The sequence below is a fragment of the Oncorhynchus mykiss genome, chromosome 26 (assembly GCF_057628025.1).
Source record: "Oncorhynchus mykiss isolate SJ-2025 chromosome 26, ASM5762802v1, whole genome shotgun sequence".
NCBI lineage: Eukaryota > Metazoa > Chordata > Actinopteri > Salmoniformes > Salmonidae > Oncorhynchus > Oncorhynchus mykiss.
In genome coordinates, this window is record NC_143047.1 from 42,787,501 (window position 1) to 42,813,451 (window position 25,951).

Sequence of the window (25,951 nt, forward strand, 5' to 3'; positions counted from 1 at the left end):
AGTCTATACCAGTTGTTAACCCACTAGTCTATACCAGTTGTTTACCCACTAGTCTATACCAGTTGTTTACCCACTAGTCTATACCAATTGTTTCTGGCTTTAGAAGATGTAGTGCCTGTCCCAAATGGCTGCATGTCAAGTCGGTCAGTCTGTCTGAGAGCTAATAACAGACTAATATTACTACCCTGTAACACCACACCACTACCATCATATTACTACCCTGTAACACCACACCAACACACCACTACCATCATATTACTACCCTGTAACACCACACCAACACACCACTACCATCATATTACTACCCTATAACACCACACCACTACCATCATATTACTACCCTGTAACACCACACCAACACACCACTACCATCATATTGCTACCCTGTAACACCACACCACTACCATCATATTACTACCCTGTAACACCACACCAACACACCACTACCATCATATTACTACCCTGTAACACCACACCAACACACCACTACCATCATATTACTATATTATACTATACTATAATATTGCTACCCTGTAACACCACACCACTACCATCATATTACTACCCTGTAACACCACACCACTACCATCATATTACTACCCTGTAACACCACACCAACACACCACTACCATCAAATTACTACCCTGTAACATCACACCAACACACCACTACCATCATATTACTACCCTGTAACACCACACCACTACCATCATATTACTACCCTGTAACACCACACCACCACACCACTACCATCATATTACTACCCTGTAACACCACACCACTACCATCATATTACTACCCTGTAACACCACACCACCACACCACTACCATCATATTACTACCCTGTAACACCACACCACTACCATCATATTACTACCCTGTAACACCACACCACTACCATCATATTACTACCCTGTAACACCACACCAACACACCACTACCATCATATTACTACCCTGTAACACCACACCAACACACCACTACCATCATATTACTACCCTGTAACATCACACCAACACACCCAACACCCTTTCTCCATTCTCACGCCAGCCACACAAAGACAGGACGAAATGACTAAACAGTTACCAGTCAAAAGTTTGGACACACCTACTCATTCAAGGGTTTTTCTTTATTTGTACTATTTTCTACATTGTAGAATAATAGTGAATACATCAACACTATGAAATAACACATATGGAATCATGTACTAACCAAAAAAAGTGGTGAAAAAATCTAAATGTATTTCATATGTTGACAGCTTTGCACACTCTTGGCATTAGGTGTGTCCAAACTTGTGACTGGTACTATATATGTACCACAACAGATACCACGTGATAAAAGCATCTCTGCACTGCCCTTTGCAAAAGAAGAGTATTAAGGAAATGAATATGGTATGATTATACAGCAACCTCACTCCTCACACATGCAACTAACACAATCACATGAAGATAAGAAGTCATAAACTCTATGTCGTCAGGAAGCAGCAGAGAGAGAGAGATGCAGGGAGAGAGAGAGAGAGAGAGAGAGAGAGAGAGAGAGAGAGAGAGAGAGAGAGAGAGAGAGAGAGAGATCCAGGGAGAGACAGAGAGAGATGCAGGGAGAGACAGAGAGAGAGGGAGAGAGAGAGAGAGAGAGAGAGAGAGAGAGAGATGCAGGGAGAGAGAGAGAGAGAGAGAGAGATGCAGGGAGAGACAGAGAGAGAGAGAGAGAGAGAGAGAGAGAGATGCAGTGAGAGACAGAGAGATGGAGGGAGAGACAGAGAGAGAGAGAGAGAGAGAGAGAGAGAGAGAGAGAGAGAGTATCTAACAGGCAGTGGTCTAACAGGCATTGTGACAGTGACAGATCTAACCATATTCAGCTTAGACTCCTCCCCCCACTCTCCCTCTCTCCTCCCTCTCTCTTAATGTCCCTCTCTCTCTCCATCTCTACTTTCTCTCTCCTCCCCCTTCAGTCTCCCTCGCTCCCTCCCTCTCTTTTTTCTCTCTCCTCCTTCTCCCCCCCTGTCTCTCCCCCTCCCTCTCTCTTCCCCCTCTCTCATTCGCTCCTTTGCTCCTCCCCCTCACTCCCTTTCTCTCTCTCCCCCTTCCTCCCCCATCCCCCCTCTGCTCCTCCCTCCCCCCCCCTCTCTCTCTCTCTCTTTCTCTCTCTCTCTCTCCATGTTCAGCCTACATGTACTCTTCATGGAGCTCCACCTCCCAACCCAGACTGACTCACATGGAGCAACACAACATATCACCAAGACTGTGACAATCTATTTCTACATAGTACTGTATCACTCCACAGGCTACTAGTGGACTGTCTGTCTGGCAACTGTCTACTTCCCTTTTCCTGGCTGCTGAGGTGCTACTGTAAAGCCCTGTGGACTGTGGGACAAGCCGTGTTGGACAGTTGGATATTGGTCTCTTTCTTTAGTACATAACTGTATGGATTAACTGCTGTTCTGTACCATGGCGTTCCTGACACTCCAGGAGGATTTCAACCATGGTAAGAGAGATAGACGGCTGTAATATCAAGTTACAGACTAAGTTGAACAAGGCAGAAGAACAGTATAAGTGCAGAGGGACTCTGGTTGAAGTGTTCTATGGGCATATAGTAGAGTCTAAGAGACATGAGAGGTTTGTTGGCTGGGCGTGTAGGAGAGTCTAAGAGACATGAGAGGTTTGTTGGCTGGGCAAGATCCTGTGACTGTCTGTTTCAGCCGAATAGCAGTTTAGTTTTTCACGATTGTAGATGAACAACGAGCGCTAGAGATCTCTGTATGTCTGTCTTTTTCTCTCTCTTTCTCTCTCTGTGGTGAGATATGGTGAGCTGGAAGCATGAGTCGAGGCTGAGGCAGGCAGAAAGGCAGACAAGCAGGCACTCAGAAAGACAGGCATGCAGGCAGGCTTGTGATGAGCTTCCTTTGTGATTATGCCCGCTGTCATCATCACAGCAGCATATAAGGTGACAGACGGGTGTAAACAGAATTTTCACGTCTCCTTGGAGACACGGCAGTCAGAAACCACTCTTCACACTCCGAGGACAGAGAACGTTCTGTGCAGATGAACTAACACTGGAATGAAGTCCCAAATAGACCCCTATGCCCTAGGGTGCTATTTGTAATGCATCCCGGGACTCAGACAGGGATTTCTCAGCCCGTAAAGCACAGCACATCGATACAAAGTGGTTCTGTGGTAACAGTGTAGACACAGGTGTGTTGTCCCTGTGTGCATTAGGATAGAGTTTAAATGTGATATCAAAGTCACGGTAGCTTTGTTTTGTCAAATCCAGCTCCCACTATCTATGGTGCTACTTCATACTGACCATCTGTGTGGTGCTACGGCTTCAGTTTCAACAGATCAACATTAGTTACATTAGTTACATTAGTTACATTAGCAACATTAGTTACATTAGCTACATCAGTTACAATAGTTACATTAGTTACATTAGCAACATTAGTTACATTAGCTACATCAGTTACAATAGTTACCTTAGTTACATTAGTTACATAAACTAGTTACATAAGCTAGTTACATAAGCTAGTGTGATGGATATCCTACTACTTCAGCTCCCCTCAGCAGGTTGACAATATGAATGACAATATGAATATACAATATGAATGTTTTTTGAGGGGAAGTCTAAGGGACTCAACAAATGATACTGTAGACTAACCTTGGGTGGGGGGGGGGGGTGGGGTAAAGTGTACCCCGCCAAAACCCAGACGAAGCTGGGCCAATTGTGCGTCGTCCTATGGGACTCCCAATCACAGCTGGATGTGATACAGCCTAGAATCGAACCAGGGACTGTAGTGATACCACTTGCACTGAGATGCAGTGCCTTAGACCACAGGTATTGATCTATACCACAGGTATTGATCTATGTCTTACTGTAGTGATTGATCTATATATTACCGTAGTGATTGATCTATATATTACCGTAGTGATTCATCTATATATTACTGTAGTGATTGATCTATATATTACCGTCGTGATTGATCTATATATTACCGTAGTGATTGATCTATATATTACCGTAGTGATTGATCTATATATTACCGTAGTGATTGATCTATATATTACCGTAGTGATTGGTCTATTTATTACCGTAATGATTGATCTATATATTACCGTAGTGATTGGTCTATTTATTACCGTAATGATTGATCTATATATTACCGTCGTGATTGATCTATATATTACCGTAGTGATTGATCTATATATTACCGTAGTGATTCATCTATATATTACTGTAGTGATTGATCTATATATTACCGTCGTGATTGATCTATATATTACCGTAGTGATTGATCTATATATTACCGTAGTGATTGATCTATATATTACCATAGTGATTGATCTATATATTACCGTAGTGATTCATCTATATATTACTGTAGTTATTGATATATATATTACCGTAGTGATTGATCTATATATTACCATAGTGATTGATCTATATATTACTGTAGTGATTGATCTATATATTACCGTAGTGATTGATCTATATATTACCGTAGTGATTCATCTATATATTACTGTAGTGATTGATCTATATATTACCGTAGTGATTGATCTATATATTACCGTAGTGATTCATCTATATATTACGGTAGTTATTGATCTATGTCATAGTTATTGATTTATGTGTGAACGTAGGCAATTTGTACCATTGGTCAGAATTCCATTCAGCTACTTTTCTTTACACCTTCATATGGAACTGACCTAGAGAAGCTGATCTGTAGCCTGCTCCTTGGACATGGTCTCAAAATGCTCACCTCACCATGTCTGTCGCATAATAGACTGAGCATCCTTCCAGTCTCTCCATCCCACTAGTCTACATCATCATCATCATCATCCCAGGCTGGGTCAGGTAACGTTCTGCAGCATTCTCAGCCACACGGCTCTTCACATGGTCTGCTGGCCCTGCTGATGGACACTGCAGTTGATGGGAGCAACCTACCACATTGCTCCTGCTGCTTCCGCGTCCGGCCTCTTCCGGTCCTCTCATTAAACTGGCCGATTCTGTTGCTCGTTCATTCATCAACATATCCTACATATCCTCCTTCCCCGCCGCTCTCCCCTGCTCTGGTGCTGCCTGTGCTGATGTTGTTACATCACACTGGCTCACAGACTGACTGGTGAAGCTACTGCATAGCAGACAAGGACCCCAGACCTGCAGAATCTATCTGGATATCTCTGGATCCGAATATTTTGGCTATTCTGTTTTATTTCTGTGTGATTTTTATTCCTTTATTCGGAATATTATTTTCGGAAGGATGTAGGTAGATCGCAGTGCGAGAGATTCCACATACCGCCAGTCGGGGAAAAAAAGAAGACAAAAAAAAAACCAGCAGAAAAAGGCGACAAGCCCTGCGCATCATGACAGATGGACTATCTAAATCCTCGCGCAGCACCAGTAACCTTTCCGAGGGACTTTTACCTCTAACGCGGCTAATAACCCAGTACTGTGTACCATAATCTGAAAATAGCATTTAGGCCAAACTCAGAAAACACTGCATTGCTGCTGAAGGATGAAAAACAACGGCAGCACCTCCGCAGTCCTTCGCAAGCAGAAGGATTTCCAAAACAAGTGTGTCTGTCTTGTCTGACTGACTTGCTTGGAAGTTGACACAAATATTAGTATCTCTCTTGAGTGTTGATTTTGAATATATATTTTTTTAATATTTTGAAAATATAAATATAATCCTCCGTCTCAGCAACTGTGTGTGACATATGGTCCAAGCGTAACAGGCACTGACTACACCTGTGCCCAGTCAATAACAGGTAAAATACACGCGAGAGAAGTACAGAAAACTATAGGTCATGATTAAATGATTGATTTGAATTCGATGTGAAGATAAGCTTATACCGCCTATCGATCTGTGTTTTGCTTTAAATGTAATACATGAGGATTTCATTGAGCAGTCAGACTCAACCGCATAGTCGCTGTGTTTACTATGAATATAAGATATAGGCTTTATATATATATATATATATATATATATATATATATAGGCTCAATATGATTGTCAATTAGGCCTATAGGCTATGCATTATTTTAGGCTATAGGCTTTATATATGCCTATAGGCTGAACATGACAGGTTGTCAATTTGGCCTATGCATTATTTTATGTACAGACCTACGTCTAAAAACAATGACCTTCTGAATTAACATAATCCTAACTATCAGCAGTTTAATAATGAATAGATGTTAACTGTTTTTAATGGCTGTTAAATGATTTTTAACTGTTTTAATGACTGTTACTTAATGTTTAACTGTTTTGCGTTTGAGGTTTCCCAAGGCTGCTTTGATCCTCCAGTCAATAGTGATGGCGGCCTGTTAGTGTTTTTCCTTTGTATTGGGGCCATCTATTTAGGATAAGATTCTGCCTGGCTGGCTGTCAATAACTTCAGGGCCCACAGCGTAAAATAACCGTTTATTCGGACACTAAGACTATTTAAAAAAAAAAAACATAACAAAAAACACAGTCAGTAAAATAACATCAAACAAACATTAGAAGATAAAATCGCCCTAAATATTCGTTTTATTCCGATATTTTGAATTTACCGCCCGATTCCCCATCGTCTCCGTTCTCCACGTCTGTTGAATGACGCCGACGCTGACGCGGGCAGCCAGTCTGAATGGCGATGGTAACAGACTCGCAGCGCGGTGCGGACGGAGCGCAGCCCGACCTTATATCGCTTTGAAAAAAACATCGCTATATCAAATGAAACGGACGAGAACAGTAAGTGATTCAATACTATTTTTTTTGTTTTGTTTGGTTGGATAAGTGTATTGTTATGTGGGAAGGTCGTATTATGTTTTTAAACGGCAGATGATGTGATATTTTCGACGTCGGCTTTGTGTTAGGAGGGAGCAGGATCCGCTGTTGTATGCCTCTGAGGGACGACCACGGAGCCGAATAAAGCTAACTAGCGACGGCCTTGTGAGGTTAGCCTGCTCAGACCCTCTGGCCAACAACAGGGCGCCTTTGTTCATGTCACGGGGATCGTTGAAAACCTCTCTCACTCGTATCGACCAAATATGTGGATAAAACGTTGTATATATTCGTAACGTTATATAGAAGAAGCCTTTGGCTGAATATCAACGATATTTCATTTCCCCCCTGTAAGGTTAGGATAATGCGAACAGTCAACTAGGGGGTCTGTTCCCCGAATTATCACCGGAGTCGGAGGTTCACGACTTTAATGGGGGGGGGATCACATGGTTAACTTGGCTAGCAGTGGCTATCTGGAGAAAGTTCATCGTAATAACGTGGTTATCTTCACATAAAATAACCTATAGTCGGCAATACGGCGAACATGTTTTGTTGGCCAGCTGCTATCGCCATGTTATTTACATTTAAACATTTCGGAGTGTTTTTCTGGTTTCGTTTTGGATAGAAAGTGTGTCGCTAGTTAGCGAATGATGCTACAGTAGCTAGTTTACCAGCCGACTCAACTCCACGATTTACTATGGAGTTGAGCGGCGCAGTGTTAACATTTATTTATTGTATTTTTTTTAAAGGAAAAAAAGTAGCTTTTGTCCATTTGTCCCTAGATGACATAATAGGGATTTGTTTTTACGTTTATGCTGTCCCTCAGTCCTCTCATGCAATGAGACATTACATCATTAAAATGCACATTTAAAAAAATAGTATACACTTTATTTTTTAACTTGTTATTATTGTTTATGCCTTATAGAGAGCTGTGGTGTCATTTGACAAGGAGCCGATTTAATAAATTAACTTCACTCGCTGCAGCAGAGGGGTGAGGACCAAGAGGCTAGAGTGGCGCTACCTCAGTGGAGGAGCAGCTGAGTTTAGCCAGGCAGGGTACACAAACACGGAAGTCACTAAATCCCGAGTGGCGCAGTGGTCTCAGAGTGACGTAGAGAGCAGCTCGCTAAGACACCGCAGTACCTGGTTCGAAACCAGGCTGCATCACATCCGGCCTTGATTGGGAGTACCATAGAGCGGCGCAGAATTGGCCCAGCTTCGTCCGGGTTTGGCCTGGGTAGACGGTCATTGTAAATAAGAATTTGTTCTGAACTGACTTGCCTAGTTAAAATAATGAAATCAACCAAAAGTAACTGGGGCAGCCTTTAAAAAGTATCTAAATACTCTTGCCAATAAAAGTCGCTGGAAGGATCTGACTTGCTAAATCTAGCAACAAAGTCGCTAAATTGGCAACACTAGAGTCATATTTAAAACGAAGTTTTTATTAAAAACTACTGATTTCATTACCCAAAGAATAGCCTGCAATTACATACATTGTTCTCTGTAATTGCAGGCTAACGCTATTCTTTGGGTGCTGAAAGAGGTATTTTTTATAAAAACTGTTATTTTATGTGAGGTCGGAGGTCCAATTTAAGCCAGGTGTACAGTTGTGGCCAAAAGTTTTGAGAATGACACAAATATTAATTTCCACAAAGTTTGCTGCTTCAGTGTCTTTAGATATTTTTGTCAGATGTTACTATGAAATACTGAAGTATAATTACAAGCATTTCATAAGTGTCAAAGGCTTTTATTGACAATTACGTGAAGTTGATGCAAAGAGTCAATATTTGCAGTGTTGACCCTTCTTTTTCAAGATCTCTGCAATCCGCCCTGGCATGCTGTCAATTAACTTCTGAGCCACATCCTGACTGATGGCAGCCCATTCTTGCATAATCAATGCTTGGAGTTTGTCAGAATTTGTGGGTTTTTGTTTGTCCACCCGCCTCTTGAGGATTGACCACAAGTTCTCAATGGGATTAAGGACTGGGGAGTTTCCTCGCCATGGATCCAAAATATCGATGTTTTGATCCCCGAGCCACTTAGTTATCACTTTTGCCTTATGGCAAGGTGCTCCATCATGCTGGAAAAGGCATTGTTCGTCATCAACTGTTCCTGGATGGTTGGGAGAAATTGCTCTCGGAGGATGTGTTGGTACCATTCTTTATTCATGGCTGTGTGAGTGAGCCCACTCCCTTGGCTGAGAAGCAACCCGACACATGAATGGTCTCAGGATGCTTTACTGTTGGCATGACACAGGACGGATGGTAGCGCTCATCTTGTCTTTGGACAAGCTTTTTTCCAGGTTCCCCAAACAATCGGAAAGGGGATTCATCAGAGAAAATGACTTTACCCCAGTCCTCAGCAGTCCAATCCCTGTACCTTTTGCAGAGTATCAGTCTGTCCCTGATGTTTTTCCTGGAGAGAAGTGGCTTCTTTGCTGCCTTTCTTGACACCAGGCCATCCTCCAAAAGTCTTTGCCTCACTGTGCGTGCAGATGCAATCAAACCTGCCTGCTGCCATTCCTGAGCAAGCTTTGTACTGGTGGTGCCCTGATCCCACAGCTGAATCAACTTTAGGAGACGGTCCTGGCGCTTGCTGGACTTTCTTGGGCGCCCTGAAGCCTTCTTCCCAACAATTGAACCACTCTCCTTTTGATGGATCAAATAAATGGTTGATTTAGGTGCAATCTTACTGGCAGCAATATCCTTGCCTGTGAAGCCCTTTTTGTGCAAAGCAATGATAACGGCACGTGTTTCCTTGCAGGCAACCATGGTTGACAGAGGAAGAGCAATGATTCCAAGCACCACCCTCCTTTTGAAGCTTCCAGTCTTGTTATTTGAACTCAATCAGCATGACAGAGTGATCTCCAGCCTTGTCCTCGTCAACACTCACACCTGTGTCAACGAGAGAATCACTGACATGATGTCAGCTGGTCCTTTTGTGGCAGGGCTGAAATGCAGTGGAAATGTTTTTTTGGGGGGGATTCAGTTCATTTGCATGGCAAAGAGGTACTTTGCAATTAATAGCAATGCATCTGATCACTCTTCATAACATTCTGGAGTATATGCAAATTGCCATCATACAAACAGAGGCAGCAGACTATGTGAAAATTAATATTTGTGTCGTTCTCAAAACTTTTGGCCCCGACTGTACACTACATGATTTTGCCCCCAGACAGGTCTCATCGATTAGACGTAACATAGTAAAAGTAAATCCGGGACACTCGAATTAGTATGATATGTTACGTTTGGTATTGTTACATAAGATCGGTTACGTATGGCATTAAATTTAAAGGAGCGTGGTTGGGTGGGTGTATAACGCGAACGTATAGCAACCCAACATGGGACTGGCGCTGACTGGACACAGGACGGGCGCTGACTGGACACAGGACGGGCGCTGACTGGACACAGGACGGGCGCGGACTGGATGTGTTTTTGTTTGTCCGTTCTCGGTAAACCCTAGACACAGTCGTGCGTGAAAAGTCTAGGAGGCCGGCCTGTTTCTGAGATACTGGAGCCAGCATGCCTGGCACCGACGATCATACCAACGCTCAGTCGCTTAAGTTAGAGTGTTGGGCCAGTAACCGTAAGGTTGCTGGATCGAATCCCTGACCTGACAAGGTAAAAATCTGTAATTCTGCCCCTGAGCAAGGCAGTTAACCCAGTGTTTCCCCCGGGCGCCAAAGATGTGGATTAAGGCCGCCCCCCAGCACCTCTCTGACACATTTCAGTTGAAGGCATTCAGTTGTACAACTGACTAGGTACCCCCCCTTTCCCTTTCCAACTGACTAGGTACCCCCCCTTTCCCTTTCCAACTGACTAGGTACCCCCCCTTTCCCTTTCCAACTGACTAGGTATCCCCCTTTCCCAAACTAGTTTTGCCCATTCTAACATCTGCCTAGCGACTTTCCACAGATCATATGGTCTTTATTGCAACTTGGCTGGATTACAAAGCCAGGTAGCTATTTTCTTTTAGAAGTTTATTAAAACTAAAACTGGACGTTTTCCTCAAATAGTTAAAATATAAGACTATTTTTCCAATAAATATCAAGGGTCTTATTCTGTTGACGTGATCATCGATGCTTGGCTGCCGTCTGACAACTAAACATCATCTCGCTCTTTTGTCGAATAATAATCCAATTATAGTCTTATACCCACACTGTATCTATACCCACACTGTATCTGTACCCACACTGTATCTGTACCCACACTGTATCTGTACCCACACTGTATCTGTACCCACACTGTATCTGTGAGCGTGCCAATACCAGAATGGACACACTTGCTATACATCTTTTTTTGTGAAAACCATCAGTAGAGTTGAAAATGTGATGAGAAACTTTTTTTTTGTCAATTTGATGGAAACTCTGGTGGGAAAATTTGCATATTGTTTTTATGCAGATTTTTTAGAATATTTGTGTGCAAAATCTGTCGGCAATTGGATGAAAAACCCCTAGTTTGAAAGTTTTGACATGTATTAGCTAGCATTTCTCTCCGTGTATTTCTCTTTTGGGTCATCTTAAATTGGACAGTGACAGTTGTTCAGTCCGTTGGACGTCAGGCTGTTAAAACGGCTGAATGGAACTGTGTCCAGTCAGCCAGCCGTGGGCAGTGTTACTATTGTCTAATTGTTGTCTGACTGCTGACCTAAAGCATTGTGTTGTTTCTGTTTCAGGTTACCCCTATGTAAAATGGAGGATAGTTTTGATTGCGACTGTGGTGAGCTTGAGCCACCCGATTGTTGAGGGCCAGACTACTCTGTGAAGACTAAAAGGCAAGACACCATTTTTGGATGAGCGGTGGTTTCAACAGGAAGAAGATTTTGAGTAAATACAACAACAAAAAACAACAAAAAAAAAATAGAATTTAAAATTGTAGTTATTTTTGGCGCAATTGTAATCAATGCAGCTACACAGGATGAGTCTATCACTGAATGTATCTGCACTGTGAGGATGCAACAAGATGCTGTTGTAGTTGTTGAATTGGCCTCTTGAGTTCATTCCATTATTGCTGGCTGTTAAACACTATAAACGTTTAAAAACGGTTTAAAAACCGGAGAAGCTGCAAAAAACAACAAACAAACAAACAAACAAAAAACTGATTTTGAAAAAGTAATTCATATTAGGCCTGGAAAAACTTGCTCCATTTGTCAAACAAACATGACTTTCTACTCTGGTTGTGAGTCCGAGAGCCGTGTGATTCTGTGAGGGTTAGACAGGGGGAAACAGTAGTCTTCTGTAAGGGTTATACCATCCACATTTTCTATTTTCACAATGTTACACACCAGGCAAGACCTCCTATAGCCTATTACCAGTCAGTTTGTCCATTTTTGTATTGAACAACCCCCAAAGTCAATCGCAAACTTAGTCAAAACACCAAATCCAAGATGGCGGAGAAGTTTGAGTCTCTGATGAACATCCACGGGTTTGACCTGGGCCCACGTTACATGGACCTGAAGCCTCTGGGCTACGGAGGGAACGGCCTGGTGTTCTCAGCCATCGACACGGACTGCGACAAACGAGTGGCGGTGAAGAAGATCATTCTGACGGATCCTCAGAGCGTCAAACACGCCCTGAGAGAGATCAAGATCATCAGGAGGCTGGACCACGACAACACCGTCAAGGTAACACAGGAAATGCTGTAACGAACTGTACGATACTTTATATTGGCCATTCATATGGAAATGTCTTTTTGTCAGAACAGCAGTGGAATGGGTCAGCTCCTAACACTGCAGACAGTGGAAATGGGTCAGCTCCTAACACTGCAGACAGAGGAAATGGGTCAGCTCCTAACACTGCAGACAGTGGAAATGGGTCAGCTCCTAACACTGCAGACAGTGGAAATGGGTCAGCTCCTAACACTGCAGACAGTGGAAATGGGTCAGCTCCTAACACTGCAGACAGTGGAAATGGGTCAGCTCCTAACACTGCAGACAGTGGAAATGGGTCAGCTCCTAACACTGCAGACAGTGGAAATGGGTCAGCTCCTGACAGTGGAAATGGGTCAGCTCCTAACACTGCAGACAGTGGAAATGGGTCAGCTCCTAACACTGCAGACAGTGGAATGGGTCAGCTCCTAACACTGCAGACAGTGGAAATGGGTCAGCTCCTAACACTGCAGACAGTGGAATGGGTCAGCTCCTAACACTGCAGACAGTGGAAATGGGTCAGCTCCTAACACTGCAGACAGTGGAAATGGGTCAGCTCCTAACACTGCAGACAGTGGAAATGGGTCAGCTCCTAACACTGCAGACAGTGGAAATGGGTCAGCTCCTAACACTGCAGACAGTGGAATGGGTCAGCTCCTAACACTGCAGACAGTGGAAATGGGTCAGCTCCTAACACTGCAGACAGTGGAATGGGTCAGCTCCTAACTCTGCAGACAGTGGAAATGGGTCAGCTCCTAACTCTGCAGACAGTGGAAATGGGTCAGCTCCTAACACTGCAGACAGTGGAATGGGTCAGCTCCTAACTCTGCAGACAGTGGAAATGGGTCAGCTCCTAACACTGCAGACAGTGGAAATGGGTCAGCTCCTAACACTGCAGACAGTGGAAATGGGTCAGCTCCTAACACTGCAGACAGTGGAAATGGGTCAGCTCCTAACACTGCAGACAGTGGAAATGGGTCAGCTCCTAACACTGCAGACAGTGGAAATGGGTCAGCTCCTAACACTGCAGACAGTGGAAATGGGTCAGCTCCTAACTCTGCAGACAGTGAAATGGGTCCGCTCCTAACACTGCAGACAGTGAAATGGGTCAGCTCCTAACACTGCAGACAGTGGAAATGGGTCAGCTCCTAACACTGCAGACAGTGGAAATGGGTCAGCTCCTAACACTGCAGACAGTGAAATGGGTCAGCTCCTAACACTGCAGACAGTGGAAATGGGTCAGCTCCTAACACTGCAGACAGTGGAATGGGTCAGCTCCTAACTCTGCAGACAGTGGAATGGGTCAGCTCCTAACTCTGCAGACAGTGAAATGGGTCAGCTCCTAACACTGCAGACAGTGGAAATGGGTCAGCTCCTAACACTGCAGACAGTGAAATGGGTCAGCTCCTAACACTGCAGACAGTGGAATGGGTCAGCTCCTAACTCTGCAGACAGTGAAATGGGTCAGCTCCTAACACTGCAGACAGTGGAAATGGGTCAGCTCCTAACACTGCAGACAGTGAAATGGGTCAGCTCCTAACACTGCAGACAGTGGAAATGGGTCAGCTCCTAACACTGCAGACAGTGGAAATGGGTCAGCTCCTAACACTGCAGACAGTGGAAATGGGTCAGCTCCTAACACTGCAGACAGTGGAAATGGGTCAGCTCCTAACACTGCAGACAGTGGAAATGGGTCAGCTCCTAACACTGCAGACAGTGGAAATGGGTCAGCTCCTAACACTGCAGACAGTGGAAATGGGTCAGCTCCTAACACTGCAGACAGTGGAAATGGGTCAGCTCCTAACACTGCAGACAGTGGAAATGGGTCAGCTCCTAACACTGCAGACAGTGGAAATGGGTCAGCTCCTAACACTGCAGACAGTGGAAATGGGTCAGCTCCTAACACTGCAGACAGTGGAAATGGGTCAGCTCCTAACACTGCAGACAGTGGAAATGGGTCAGCTCCTAACACTGCAGACAGTGGAAATGGGTCAGCTCCTAACACTGCAGACAGTGAAAATGGGTCAGCTCCTAACACTGCAGACAGTAGGGGGTGGGGGGGGGAGAGACTCCCCTTGCTCAAGTCACACTGCAACGTCAAACTCTGCAGTCATACGACTTGGCCTGAGTCGAACAATACAAGTCACTTCCAAGTGCTGGACTACCTCCCACTAGTTAGTCCTTAAACAGACAGGATGGAAGTTACACTGTACACAGTCAGGAACACACAGACAACATGCAGGTGTGTCTGCTCGTATGAGTTGATGTTAACATATGAACACCTTCCCTCTGCCAGGTATTTGAGACCCTTGGGCCCAGCGGTCGTCACCTAACAGAGGACATAGTCTCTCTGACAGAGGTGAACTCTGTGTACATCGTCCAGGAGTACATGGAGACAGACCTGCGTCAGCTCCTGGAGAGGGGTCTACTCTCTGAGGACCACGCCAGACTCTTCATGTACCAGCTGCTGAGAGGCCTCAAGTACATCCACTCTGCCAACGTACTGCACAGAGACCTGAAGCCTGCCAACTTGTTCGTCAACACAGAGGACCTGGTGCTGAAGATAGGAGACTTTGGACTGGCCCGGATCATGGATCCTCACTACTCACACAAGGTAAGAGGCTAAAACAGAGGCTAGTTAAACTACGTCATTACTGTCTGTAATAACCATAATAACCATGCCTAGCGTTCTGGCTTTATTGCCCAGAAACCAACTGGGCTAATCCCTCGGGTGACGCCATCAGCCTATCACACCACACTGCACCGCAGGAAGTTAACAAGGAGGTATGGTAGTTCCTGATGTCGCGCCTCCGTTTCCCTTCCCAGAGGAAATGCTTCCGCTGAGATAAGGGCCCTGGGAACCAATATTTCCGTTGAGGGGTGGGAGGCTGCATCCACATCCTGAGAGAGTTTAGACTGTTGACCAGGCTGTGTGGTGTTGACCAGGCTGTGTGGTGTTGACCAGGCTGTGTGGTGTTGACCAGGCTGTGTGGTGTTGACCAGGCTGTCTAGGCTGTGTGGTGTTGTCCAGGCTGTCTAGGCTGTGTGGTGTTGTCCAGGCTGTGTGGTTGTTGACCAGGCTGTGTGGTTGTTGACCAGGCTGTGTGGTTGTTGACCAGGCTGTGTGGTTGTTGACCAGGCTGTGTGGTTGTTGACCAGGCTGTGTGGTGTTGACCAGGCTGTGTGGTTGTTGACCAGGCTGTGTGGTTGTTGACCAGGCTGTGTGGTTGTTGACCAGGCCGTGTGGTTGTTGACCAGGCCGTGTGGTTGTTGACCAGGCCGTGTGGTTGTTGACCAGGCTGTGTGGTTGTTGACCAGGCTGTGTGGTTGTTGACCAGGCTGTGTGGTGTTGACCAGGCTGTGTGGTGTTGACCAGGCTGTGTGGTTGTTGACCCGGCTGACCAGGCTGTGTGGTGTTGACCAGGCTGTGTGGTGTTGACCAGGCTGTGTGGTGTTGACCAGGCTGACCAGGCTGTGTGGTAGTATATATTGTGCACCAGTCAGGCGTTCAAACCTCAGAGATGTGGAGATGAGGCTGATTTGTCTGGCTTTGGGAGAATGTAGGTTGAGGTGGCTCTTTCCCCAGTCCTACACTGCTCTTTAGACAGGACTCCGAGGGGAGAGCAGGAGTCACAGAAGAACGAAGAAAGAGGTGAGGAGAGAGCTGAGGAGTGGAGTAGTCACCATGCAGCTACAGGTGTCTTAGATTAGTCATCACCGGGGCCTGTCTGGTGTGGGACTCGGCCCTCTCTCTCTGGCACAGCACAGGATTCACTCGGGACTTTTACAGTTAGCTAGGCCTCACACTTTCTCACACACACTGCTCAGCCCCGTGCCAGAGTCTTTTACTGCGAGGCCACAGCTTCACACACACACACACACACACAGCCCAAAAGCAGCTGGTTTTAGTGGCTCATATCGCAGATCAAGTGTTGACTCGCTACTCTCCAATGACGCATCACTAGAGAACACTCTCTCCTTTGAATAGCAATCATGTTGGGGACATGGCAGGAAACTGGCATTTCCGTGTGTGTGTGTGTGTGTGCGCGCTACAGGTGCCTGTTTGAAGTTCGATAGATTTTCTCACGATCTTCAGTCTCTAGCCAGACATTCCCTCCTCTTCCTGCCTCTCCTAGCCCCTATAGCAGCTCTGTTCTGCTGTGTGTTTTCCCTATCTAAGCAGGTTTTGTTTTGATGAGGTGGAGGTAAGGGAACGGCCTATTGAAAAGACCCTCTGCTGATGTCAACTCTTTTTGTATTTCCGTGGACTGCAGAAGCTCAAGTGTGTGTGTGTGTGTGTGTGTGGACACAGCCATTTGGTGCCGCATTCCATGTACCATCCAGAGAGCCTGGACACACACACGGCCTGAGTGGACGGGGAGGGGGGGGGGGGCAACCACTTGACTTCCGTGCCCCTGCCTGCCCAAGCTGCCCTGCTGTTGGGGTAGCTGGCTGGCTCTGCCTCTCTGCATGCTATTTGTACAGCTCACTCTGTCTAAATAAAGAACCAGCCCATTTGCAGCAACTAACCTTGGTCTCTGTCGGGACACTGGCAAGAACTTGCACACGTCTCAATGTATAGATATTCTATAGTGTCTATCTATATAGATGCCATATTTGAGCAATATGGCCCGAGAGGGTGTGGTGTATGGCACGACGTAATGCCTGGATACAGCCCTCGGCCGTGGTATATTGGTCATATACCACAAACCCCCGAGGTGCCTTATTGCTGTTAGAACCTGGTTACTAATGCAATTAGGGCAGTAAAAATGTATGTTTTGTCATACCTGTGGTATACGGTCTGATATAACACGGCTGTTAGCCAATCAGCATCCAGTTTATATTTGTATATATCTTCAGCAAGACCTACTCCATGTCCTGTGTTGTACATGACCAGAGATGGGCCCTGATTGGCTTAATATGACCAGAGATGGGCCCTGATTGGCTTAATATGACCAGAGATGGGCCCTGATTGGCTTAATATGACCAGAGATGGGCCCTGATTGGCTTAATATGACCAGAGATGGGCCCTGATTGGCTTAATATGACCAGAGATGGGCCCTGATTGGCTTAATATGACCAGAGATGGGCCCTGATTGGCTTAATATGACCAGAGATGGGCCCTGATTGGCTTAATATGACTAGAGATGGGCCCTGATTGGCTTAATATGACCAGAGATGGGCCCTGATTGGCTTAATATGACCAGAGATGGGCCCTGGTTGGCTTAATATGACCAGAGATGGGCCCTGATTGGCTTAATATGACCAGAGATGGGCCCTGATTGGCTTAATATGACCAGAGATGGGCCCTGATTGGCTAAATATGACCAGAGATGGGCCCTGATTGGCTAAATATGACCAGAGATGGGCCCTGATTGGCTTAATATGACCAGAGATGGGCCCTGATTGGCTTAATATGACCAGAGATGGGCCCTGATTGGGTTTAGGTGATTGGGTTCTTATGGAGATTACATTGTCTGTTTCTCAGACTTCCTTTAGGCTCTATTGAAGTTCTCTGAATTTGTCCCATCCCCCCACCCTTAGAAATATTCTGAACTCTGCTAGAGGATTGAGTGGTTCTGTATGTTGAGGGGTTCTGTATGTTGAGTGGTTCTGTATGTTGAGGGGTTCTGTATGTTGAGTGGTTCTGTATGTTGAGGGGTTCTGTATGTTGAGTGGTTCTGTATGTTGAGTGGTTCTGTATGTTGAGGGGTTCTGTATGTTGAGTGGTTCTGTATGTTGAGGGGTTCTGTATGTTGAGTGGTGTGTGTGAGAGCCTGTTGTGTGCAGTTTCTCAGAGCCTCCTCAGCCTGCTTCTGTGGGACCCGCAGCAGTCAAACACCCAGTGGCCCACCACCAAGAATGTCTGGAATTCACGTGCAGGCAGGAATCAAGCATCCTGTGCATTTCCCTCCCTCCCTCCCTCCCTCCCTCCCAGCCAGTCAGTCAATCATTCCTTTGTCCTGCCTATCGTGGGAGCCTTTGTCCAAGGCTAGAGCTGCTCTCAAGCTGCTAGCGTAGCATAATCATGCCTTGAGGTTAAGCAGGGAACGTGGCTGAGCTGTTACAACCAGTGTTAGTTTAGCATTTAGCTTAGCGTGCCCTTGGGCTGACTAGACGCATGGGTTCGGCAAAAGCATTGCATTTGCGTCCGTTAGCGTAGCATTAGCAATAGTATCCCTTTTTCGGCTTGGCACAGTGATCGTGGCAGGGACTCGGCCGGGACCAGAGTTAGCTAGCTTAGCAGTTAGCTTAGCATTAACAATAGCATCCCTTGGCACAGTGAGCATGGCAGGGACTCGGCCGGGACCAGAGTTAGCTAGCTTAGCAGTTAGCTTAGCATTAACAATAGCATCCCTTGGCACAGTGAGCATGGCAGGGACTCAGTCGGAACCAGAGTTAGCTAGCTTAGCAGTTAGCTTAGCTTAAGTGTGCCCTTCAGTGAAGCAGGTCAAGGGGCATGGCTGTGTAGACTAGCATTAGCTGAGTGATATGACATCTGCTCAGTGAGGCAACTTGACCTCCTATTTTACAAGTTGTAATCCAACCCTGAAGATTTCTTAATGCAAAATGGCCTTTGACATACATACCGAGGGTTTGTTTATAGGAATATAAAACGTTTTATTGAACCCAGTTTTGTTCTAGGAAGTTAGACAAAATTAATAACATGACGGTCTTTTACATGTGAGCAACAAGTGGTTTAAGGGGTGTTTTTTTTTTTTTAACCAAGTAAGTTAGTCATTTTCCAAACAAGTTGTTTTCATCTAAAACCCTCCAGGCCTGTGTGTCATTATGAAGAAGCAGCAGACTGTTAGGTTTGCAGATGGTCGCTGCTCTTGATGTGCAGGTGTACATTTCCTGGAATGTTATAAGGAGAGAGGAGGGGGGCTGAGACAGGGGGGGGCTGAGGCAGGGGGGGAGGGAAAGATAGGGGGGACGGGGGCTGAGACGGGGGGAGGAAGGGAAAGATGGGGGTGCTGAGACGGGGGAGGAAGGGAAAGATGGGGGGGCTGAGACAGGGGGGGAGGAAGGGAAAGATAGAGGGGAGAGAATGTCATTCCACCACCACACATGCTTCCTGCTGTAGCTCGGATCACTCCACCACAGTCCTCCTCCCATGACACACATACTCACGTTGACCCAATTACCCAGCAATAGCAACACACACACACACACACACACACACACACAGCGGTCCTCTTGGCTCGCCGATTCCACTCCAAGGTTCACAAGGCTTTTAAAAAATGACTTGAGTCGTGTGTAAGCAGAGCAACAGCTCTAAAAGAAACCATTCTACATGCCAAACACACATCTCCTGGGGATTAAAGCTGTGTTTATAAATCCATGCCTAACACACATCTCCTGGGGATTAAAGCTGTGTATATAAATCCATGCCTAACACACATCTCCTGGGGATTAAAGCTGTGTATATAAATCCATGCCTAACACACATCTCCTGGGGATTAAAGCTGTGTGTATAAATCCATGCCTAACACACATCTCCTGGGGATTAAAGCTGTGTGTATAAAGACATGCCTAACACACATCTCCTGGGGATTAAAGCTGTGTGTATAAATCCATGCCTAACACATCTCCTGGGGATTAAAGCTGTGTGTATAAAGACATGCCTAACACACATCTCCTGGGGATTAAAGCTGTGTGTATAAATCCATGCCAAACACACATCTCCTGGGGATTAAAGCTGTGTGTATATATAGACATGCCTAACACACATCTCCTGGGGATTAAAGCTGTGTGTATATATAGACATGCCTAACATACATCTCCTGGGGATTAAAGCTGTGTGTATGTGTGTGTGTATATAAAGGCATGCCTAACACACATCTCCTGGGGATTAAAGCTGTGTGTATGTGTGTGTGTGTGTGGCTAGCTTCGTGTGGTTCTCTGAGGAAATCTAGCTACTAATCCTCTGTCACCAGGTTCTCTGAGGCAATCCTATAGTACTCTACAACTGCTCCCTTTCTCTCCTTCCTCTTATTTTCCTCCTCCCTTCCTCTACACTCCCTCTTCATCCTCCCTCTCTTCCCTTCCTCTCCCCACTCCCGCCCTTCCTTCCACTGAGGTGTTAGCCACCCATCTGAGACAGAAACATATAAGCTAAAGTAAAAATGTAAACTATTCTACACAGAAAAAAGGCTTTACATAGAGAACCATAGCATGCATGGCTGTTCTTCCTGGAAGACCCACTAGTCTGGCAGTGAGAACAGCACAGCGCTCAGTGAGTGGAAACAGGGTTTTTCTCTCTGTCACACACTGGGCTAGATAACACGGCCTCTCTGACTGTTGCAAACCTGTGGCTTTGGTCTGGTCTGGAGAAATGACTTAATGCGTCACTCCGGGTGTGTTTGTGTGTGTGTGACGTGTATGAATTCTCCTGAAATGAGTTAGACAATTAGTTAGAATGTTCACTTGTTGTAATCTGCTGTGGATTCTCAGAACCTCTTTCATTCTAGACTTCTTATGCAACATTACAGGCAGTCTACCATGCTGGTTGTTGCCAAATCTCTGACTACAGTCGTCTTGACTGCTGGGAACTGCTTGGAGTTTCCTCATTTGTGATAGTGTTATTGACTGATTTCATGACATTCTGGTTGGCTGGCAGACTGTTCTGGTTGGCTGGTTTTCTGACTGCTCCTTCAGTTGCTTAAAAGCTGCTGATGCAAGAGAGACATCTACCCATTTCTAAATATACCCACCCAGCCAACCGGGCCCTGGTGTTGCTTAGAATATCCACCAGGTTTTGTTGAGGATATCATTTCTCCTGTCTTGACATCTAGATCATTCTGTCATTCAACCTAGATCATTTCTCCTGTCTCTACATCTAGATCATTCTGTCATTCAACCTAGATCATTTCTCCTGTCTCTACATCTAGATCATTCTGTCATTCAACCTAGATCATTTCTCCTGTCTTGACATCTAGATCATTCTGTCATTCAACCTAGATCATTTCTCCTGTCTCTACATCTAGATCATTCTGTCATTCAATCTAGATCATTTCTCCTGTCTCTACATCTAGATCATTCTGTCATTCAACCTAGATCATTTCTCCTGTCTTGACATCTAGATCATTCTGTCATTCAACCTAGATCATTTCTCCTGTCTCTACATCTAGATCATTCTGTCATTCAACCTAGATCATTTCTCCTGTCTCTACATCTAGATCATTCTGTCATTCAACCTAGATCATTTCTCCTGTCTCTACATCTAGATCATTCTGTCATTCAACCTAGATCATTTCTCCTGTCTTGACATCTAGATCATTCTGTCATTCAACCTAGATCATTTCTCCTGTCTCTACATCTAGATCATTCTGTCATTCAACCTAGATCATTTCTCCTGTCTTGACATCTAGATCATTCTGTCATTCAACCTAGATCATTTCTCCTGTCTCTACATCTAGATCATTCTGTCATTCAACCTAGATCATTTCTCCTGTCTCTACATCTAGATCATTCTGTCATTCAACCTAGATCATTTCTCCTGTCTCTACATCTAGATCATTCTGTCATTCAACCTAGATCATTTCTCCTGTCTTGACATCTAGATCATTCTGTCATTCAACCTAGATCATTTCTCCTGTCTCTACATCTAGATCATTCTGTCATTCAACCTAGATCATTTCTCCTGTCTTGACATCTAGATCATTCTGTCATTCAACCTAGATCATTTCTCCTGTCTCTACATCTAGATCATTCTGTCATTCAACCTAGATCATTTCTCCTGTCTCTACATCTAGATCATTCTGTCATTCAACCTAGATCATTTCTCCTGTCTTGACATCTAGATCATTCTGTCATTCAACCTAGATCATTTCTCATGTCTTGACATCTAGATCATTCTGTCATTCAACCTAGATCATTTCTCCTGTCTTGACATCTAGATCATTCTGCCATTCAACCTAGATCATTTCTCCTGTCTTGACATCTAGATCATTCTGCCATTCAACCTAGATCATTTCTCCTGTCTTGACATCTAGATCATTCTGTCATTCAACCTAGATCATTTCCAGTTGGTGCACATGTCTCTTGGCCCGCTAGCTGAGCCTTGTTGTCTCTTGGCCCGCTAGCTGAGCCTTGTTGTCTCTTGGCCCGCTAGCTGAGCCTTGTTGTCTCTTGGCCCGCTAGCTGAGCCTTGTTGTCTCTTGGCCCGCTAGCTGAGCCTTGTTGTCTCTTGGCCCGCTAGCTGAGCCTTGTTGTCTCTTGGCCCGCTAGCTGAGCCTTGTTGTCTCTTGGCCCGCTAGCTGAGCCTTGTTGTCTCTTGGCCCGCTAGCTGAGCCTTGTTGTCTCTTGGTCCGCTAGCTGAGCCTTGTTGTCCCTTGGTCCGCTAGCTGAGCCTTGTTGTCCCTTGGCCCGCTAGCTGAGCCTTGTTGTCCCTTGGCCCGCTAGCTGAGCCTTGTTGTCTCTTGGTCCGCTAGCTGAGCCTTGTTGTCTCTTGGTCCGCTAGCTGAGCCTTGTTGTCTCTTGGCCCGCTAGCTGAGCCTTGTTGTCTCTTGGCCCGCTAGCTGAGCCTTGTTGTCTCTTGGTCCGCTAGCTGAGCCTTGTTGTCCCTTGGCCCGCCAGCTGAGCCTTGTTGGCCCGCCAGCTGAGCCTTGTTGGCCCGCTAGCTGAGCCTTGTTATGAGCTGAAGACATTAGACTGCTTAGTATGGGACTATCCTACCTGAGCTAATTCATTGATTTATTGGTATGTCCATAATAAAGGAGGCCATGGTTACAGACTGGTGTTCATTACATTTAGTAGGTCAGCACAACCTGTGTGCTTCTCAAAATTGTATAATGATATTCTGACTGACACACAGGGTGTGTGTGTGAGTGAGCCTTTCTAGCGACAGAGACCGAAACAGCCAGCTCACCACTCTGACGTAGCAGGGAACCAAACAGAAGCCAATGGAACACAACGGGGAGGGGCGGGGCCTACCTGAATTTGTCCAATAGAAACTTGTTTTCATTGCAAAATGTTTTCCATTTGGATTAAATGGTTTCAGTTGTGAAATGTTTTTCGACTAATGATTTCTCCCCAGGTCAGAGGGTGTTGTTTTACCACTGTAGCACACACACACACACACACACACACACACACACACACACACAGCATGGGACCTTGTGGGGATCTAGAATTGATTTCCATTCAAAATCCTATTTTCCTTAACGGCTAACCCTTAAGCTTAAAATAGCCTTTGACCTTGTGGGTGTGATCTTGTTTTACTGTCCTTGTGGGGACTTTTGAGGATGGAAGAACAAGACGGGGGCACTGGTTTGGTGGGTGCCTTTTGTGTTGCAGGGCCTGAGGGCAGACTGGCAGGCAGCGTATTGTTGCTGACTCTACTGTCCCGGAAGTACAGATCGGTGTGTGTGTGTGTGTGAGGCAGGGGGATTATCCTGCTTTCTGTGGCTGCTGACTGGGCCTGTGTTTGTCTCCTCGCTCTTTCTCTCCCTTTTTTTCCCTTTCTGTGTTTTCTCTCCATTTTTGTGCAGCAAAGGGGCGAGGCTGTAGGGGCGAGGCTGTAGGGGCCAGGGTCGAGACTGTAGGGGCCAGGGTCGAGGCTGTAGGGGCCAGGGTCGAGGCTGTAGGGGCCAGAGGCGAGGCTGTAGGGTCCAGAGGCGAGGCTGTAGGGTCCAGGGGCGAGGCTGTAGGGACCAGGGGCGAGACTGTAGGGGCCAGGGGCCAGGCTGTAGGGGCCAGGGGCCAGGCTGTAGGGACCAGGGGCCAGGCTGTAGGTGGAGGAGTGGGTGGGTGGGATTGAGCTCTGGAACAAACGTACGTGTATCTCCTGTCGTCACTGAGGATACTGCAGGCAGGTCTAATGTGACAGGCCCGAGCAGAGCTCTAGTAGCTTTGATCTACCAGGGTGGGTGACTGGCCGCTGGGTAACACAAACAAACAGCGACTGCACTACTGTTGACCAGGGTCCATGTAGGGAATAGGGAGCTGTAGGGCTTTACAGTGCACTACTGTTGACCAGGGTCCATGTAGGGAATAGGGAGCTGTAGGGCTTTACAGTGCACTACTGTTGACCAGGGTCCATGTAGGGAATAGGGAGCCGTAGGGCTTTACAGTGCACTACTGTTGACCAGGGTCCATGTAGGGAACAGGGAGCCGTAGGGCTTTACAGTGCACTACTGTTGACCAGGGTCCATGTAGGGAATAGGGAGCCGTAGGGCTTTACAGTGCACTACTGTTGACCAGGGTCCATGTAGGGAATAGGGAGCTGTAGGGCTTTACAGTGCACTACTGTTGACCAGGGTCCATGTAGGGAATAGGGAGCCGTAGGGCTTTACAGTGCACTACTGTTGACCAGGGTCCATGTAGGGAACAGGGAGCCGTAGGGCTTTACAGTGCACTACTGTTGACCAGGGTCCATGTAGGGAACAGGGAGCCGTAGGGCTTTACAGTGCACTACTGTTGACCAGGGTCCATGTAGGGAACAGGGAGCCGTAGGGCTTTACAGTGCACTACTGTTGACCAGGGTCCATGTAGGGAACAGGGAGCCGTAGGGCTTTACAGTGCACTACTGTTGACCAGGGTCCATGTAGGGAACAGGGAGCCGTAGGGCTTTACAGTGCACTACTGTTGACCAGGGTCCATGTAGGGAACAGGGAGCCGTAGGGCTTTACAGTGCACTACTGTTGACCAGGGTCCATGTAGGGAACAGGGAGCCGTAGGGCTTTACAGTGCACTACTGTTGACCAGGGTCCATGTAGGGAACAGGGAGCCGTAGGGCTTTACAGTGCACTACTGTTGACCAGGGTCCATGTAGGGAACAGGGAGCCGTAGGGCTTTACAGTGCACTACTGTTGACCAGGGTCCATGTAGGGAACAGGGAGCCGTAGGGCTTTACAGTGCACTACTGTTGACCAGGGTCCATGTAGGGAATAGGGAGCCGTAGGGCTTTACAGTGCACTACTGTTGACCAGGGTCCATGTAGGGAATAGGGAGCCGTAGGGCTTTACAGTGCACTACTGTTGACCAGGGTCCATGTCGGGAATAGGGAGCCGTAGGGCTTTACAGTGCACTACTGTTGACCAGGGTCCATGTAGGGAATAGGGAGCCGTAGGGCTTTACAGTGCACTACTGTTGACCAGGGTCCATGTAGGGAATAGGGAGCTGTAGGGCTTTACAGTGCACTACAGTTGACCAGGGTCCATGTAGGGAACAGGGAGCCGTAGGGCTTTACAGTGCACTACTGTTGACCAGGGTCCATGTAGGGAACAGGGAGCTGTAGGGGAAGCTTCCAGAAGCAGATTGTTCTGTTGCTACAGCTTTGATGAGTCTCTGCTTCTCAACCATTAAGAGGTCGTTAGCTGAATGTAGTTAACAGGATCAATGGTGCTTTTGAAGTCGATACAGACCTGGAGAGAGAGAGAGAGAGAGAGAGAGAGAGACACACACACACACACACACACACACACACACACACACACACACACACACACACACACACACTGCAGTACAGTAGGATGACAACTGTTTCATTCATTGAAATAAACTAGTAACCTATGGGTCTGTGTTTTAGGTGTATCTCATAAG

General features: G+C 46.2%; 1 protein-coding gene across 9 annotated transcripts in view; it reads left to right on the forward strand.

Moving 5' to 3' along the window:
- Positions 1–2,126: 2,126 nt before the first annotated feature.
- mapk6 (mitogen-activated protein kinase 6) overlaps positions 2,127–25,951 on the forward strand; it is a 29,404-nt gene continuing 5,579 nt past the window's right edge. For 3 of the 9 annotated variants that reach the window (XM_090223172.1, XM_090223164.1, XM_090223168.1), the window contains exons 1-3: positions 5,107–6,724; positions 11,432–12,379; positions 14,700–15,017. Coding sequence is in view for 8 of the 9 variants with exons in the window: in XM_090223164.1 (XP_090079290.1) it covers positions 12,143–12,379; positions 14,700–15,017 (555 nt within the window). In the remaining variant the exon portion in view is untranslated. Of the gene's footprint in view, positions 2,485–5,010; positions 6,931–11,431; positions 12,380–14,699; positions 15,018–25,951 lie in introns of those variants that run through there. The other 6 variants (XM_090223166.1, XM_090223170.1, XM_090223165.1 and 3 more) reach the window with 5 other exon arrangements.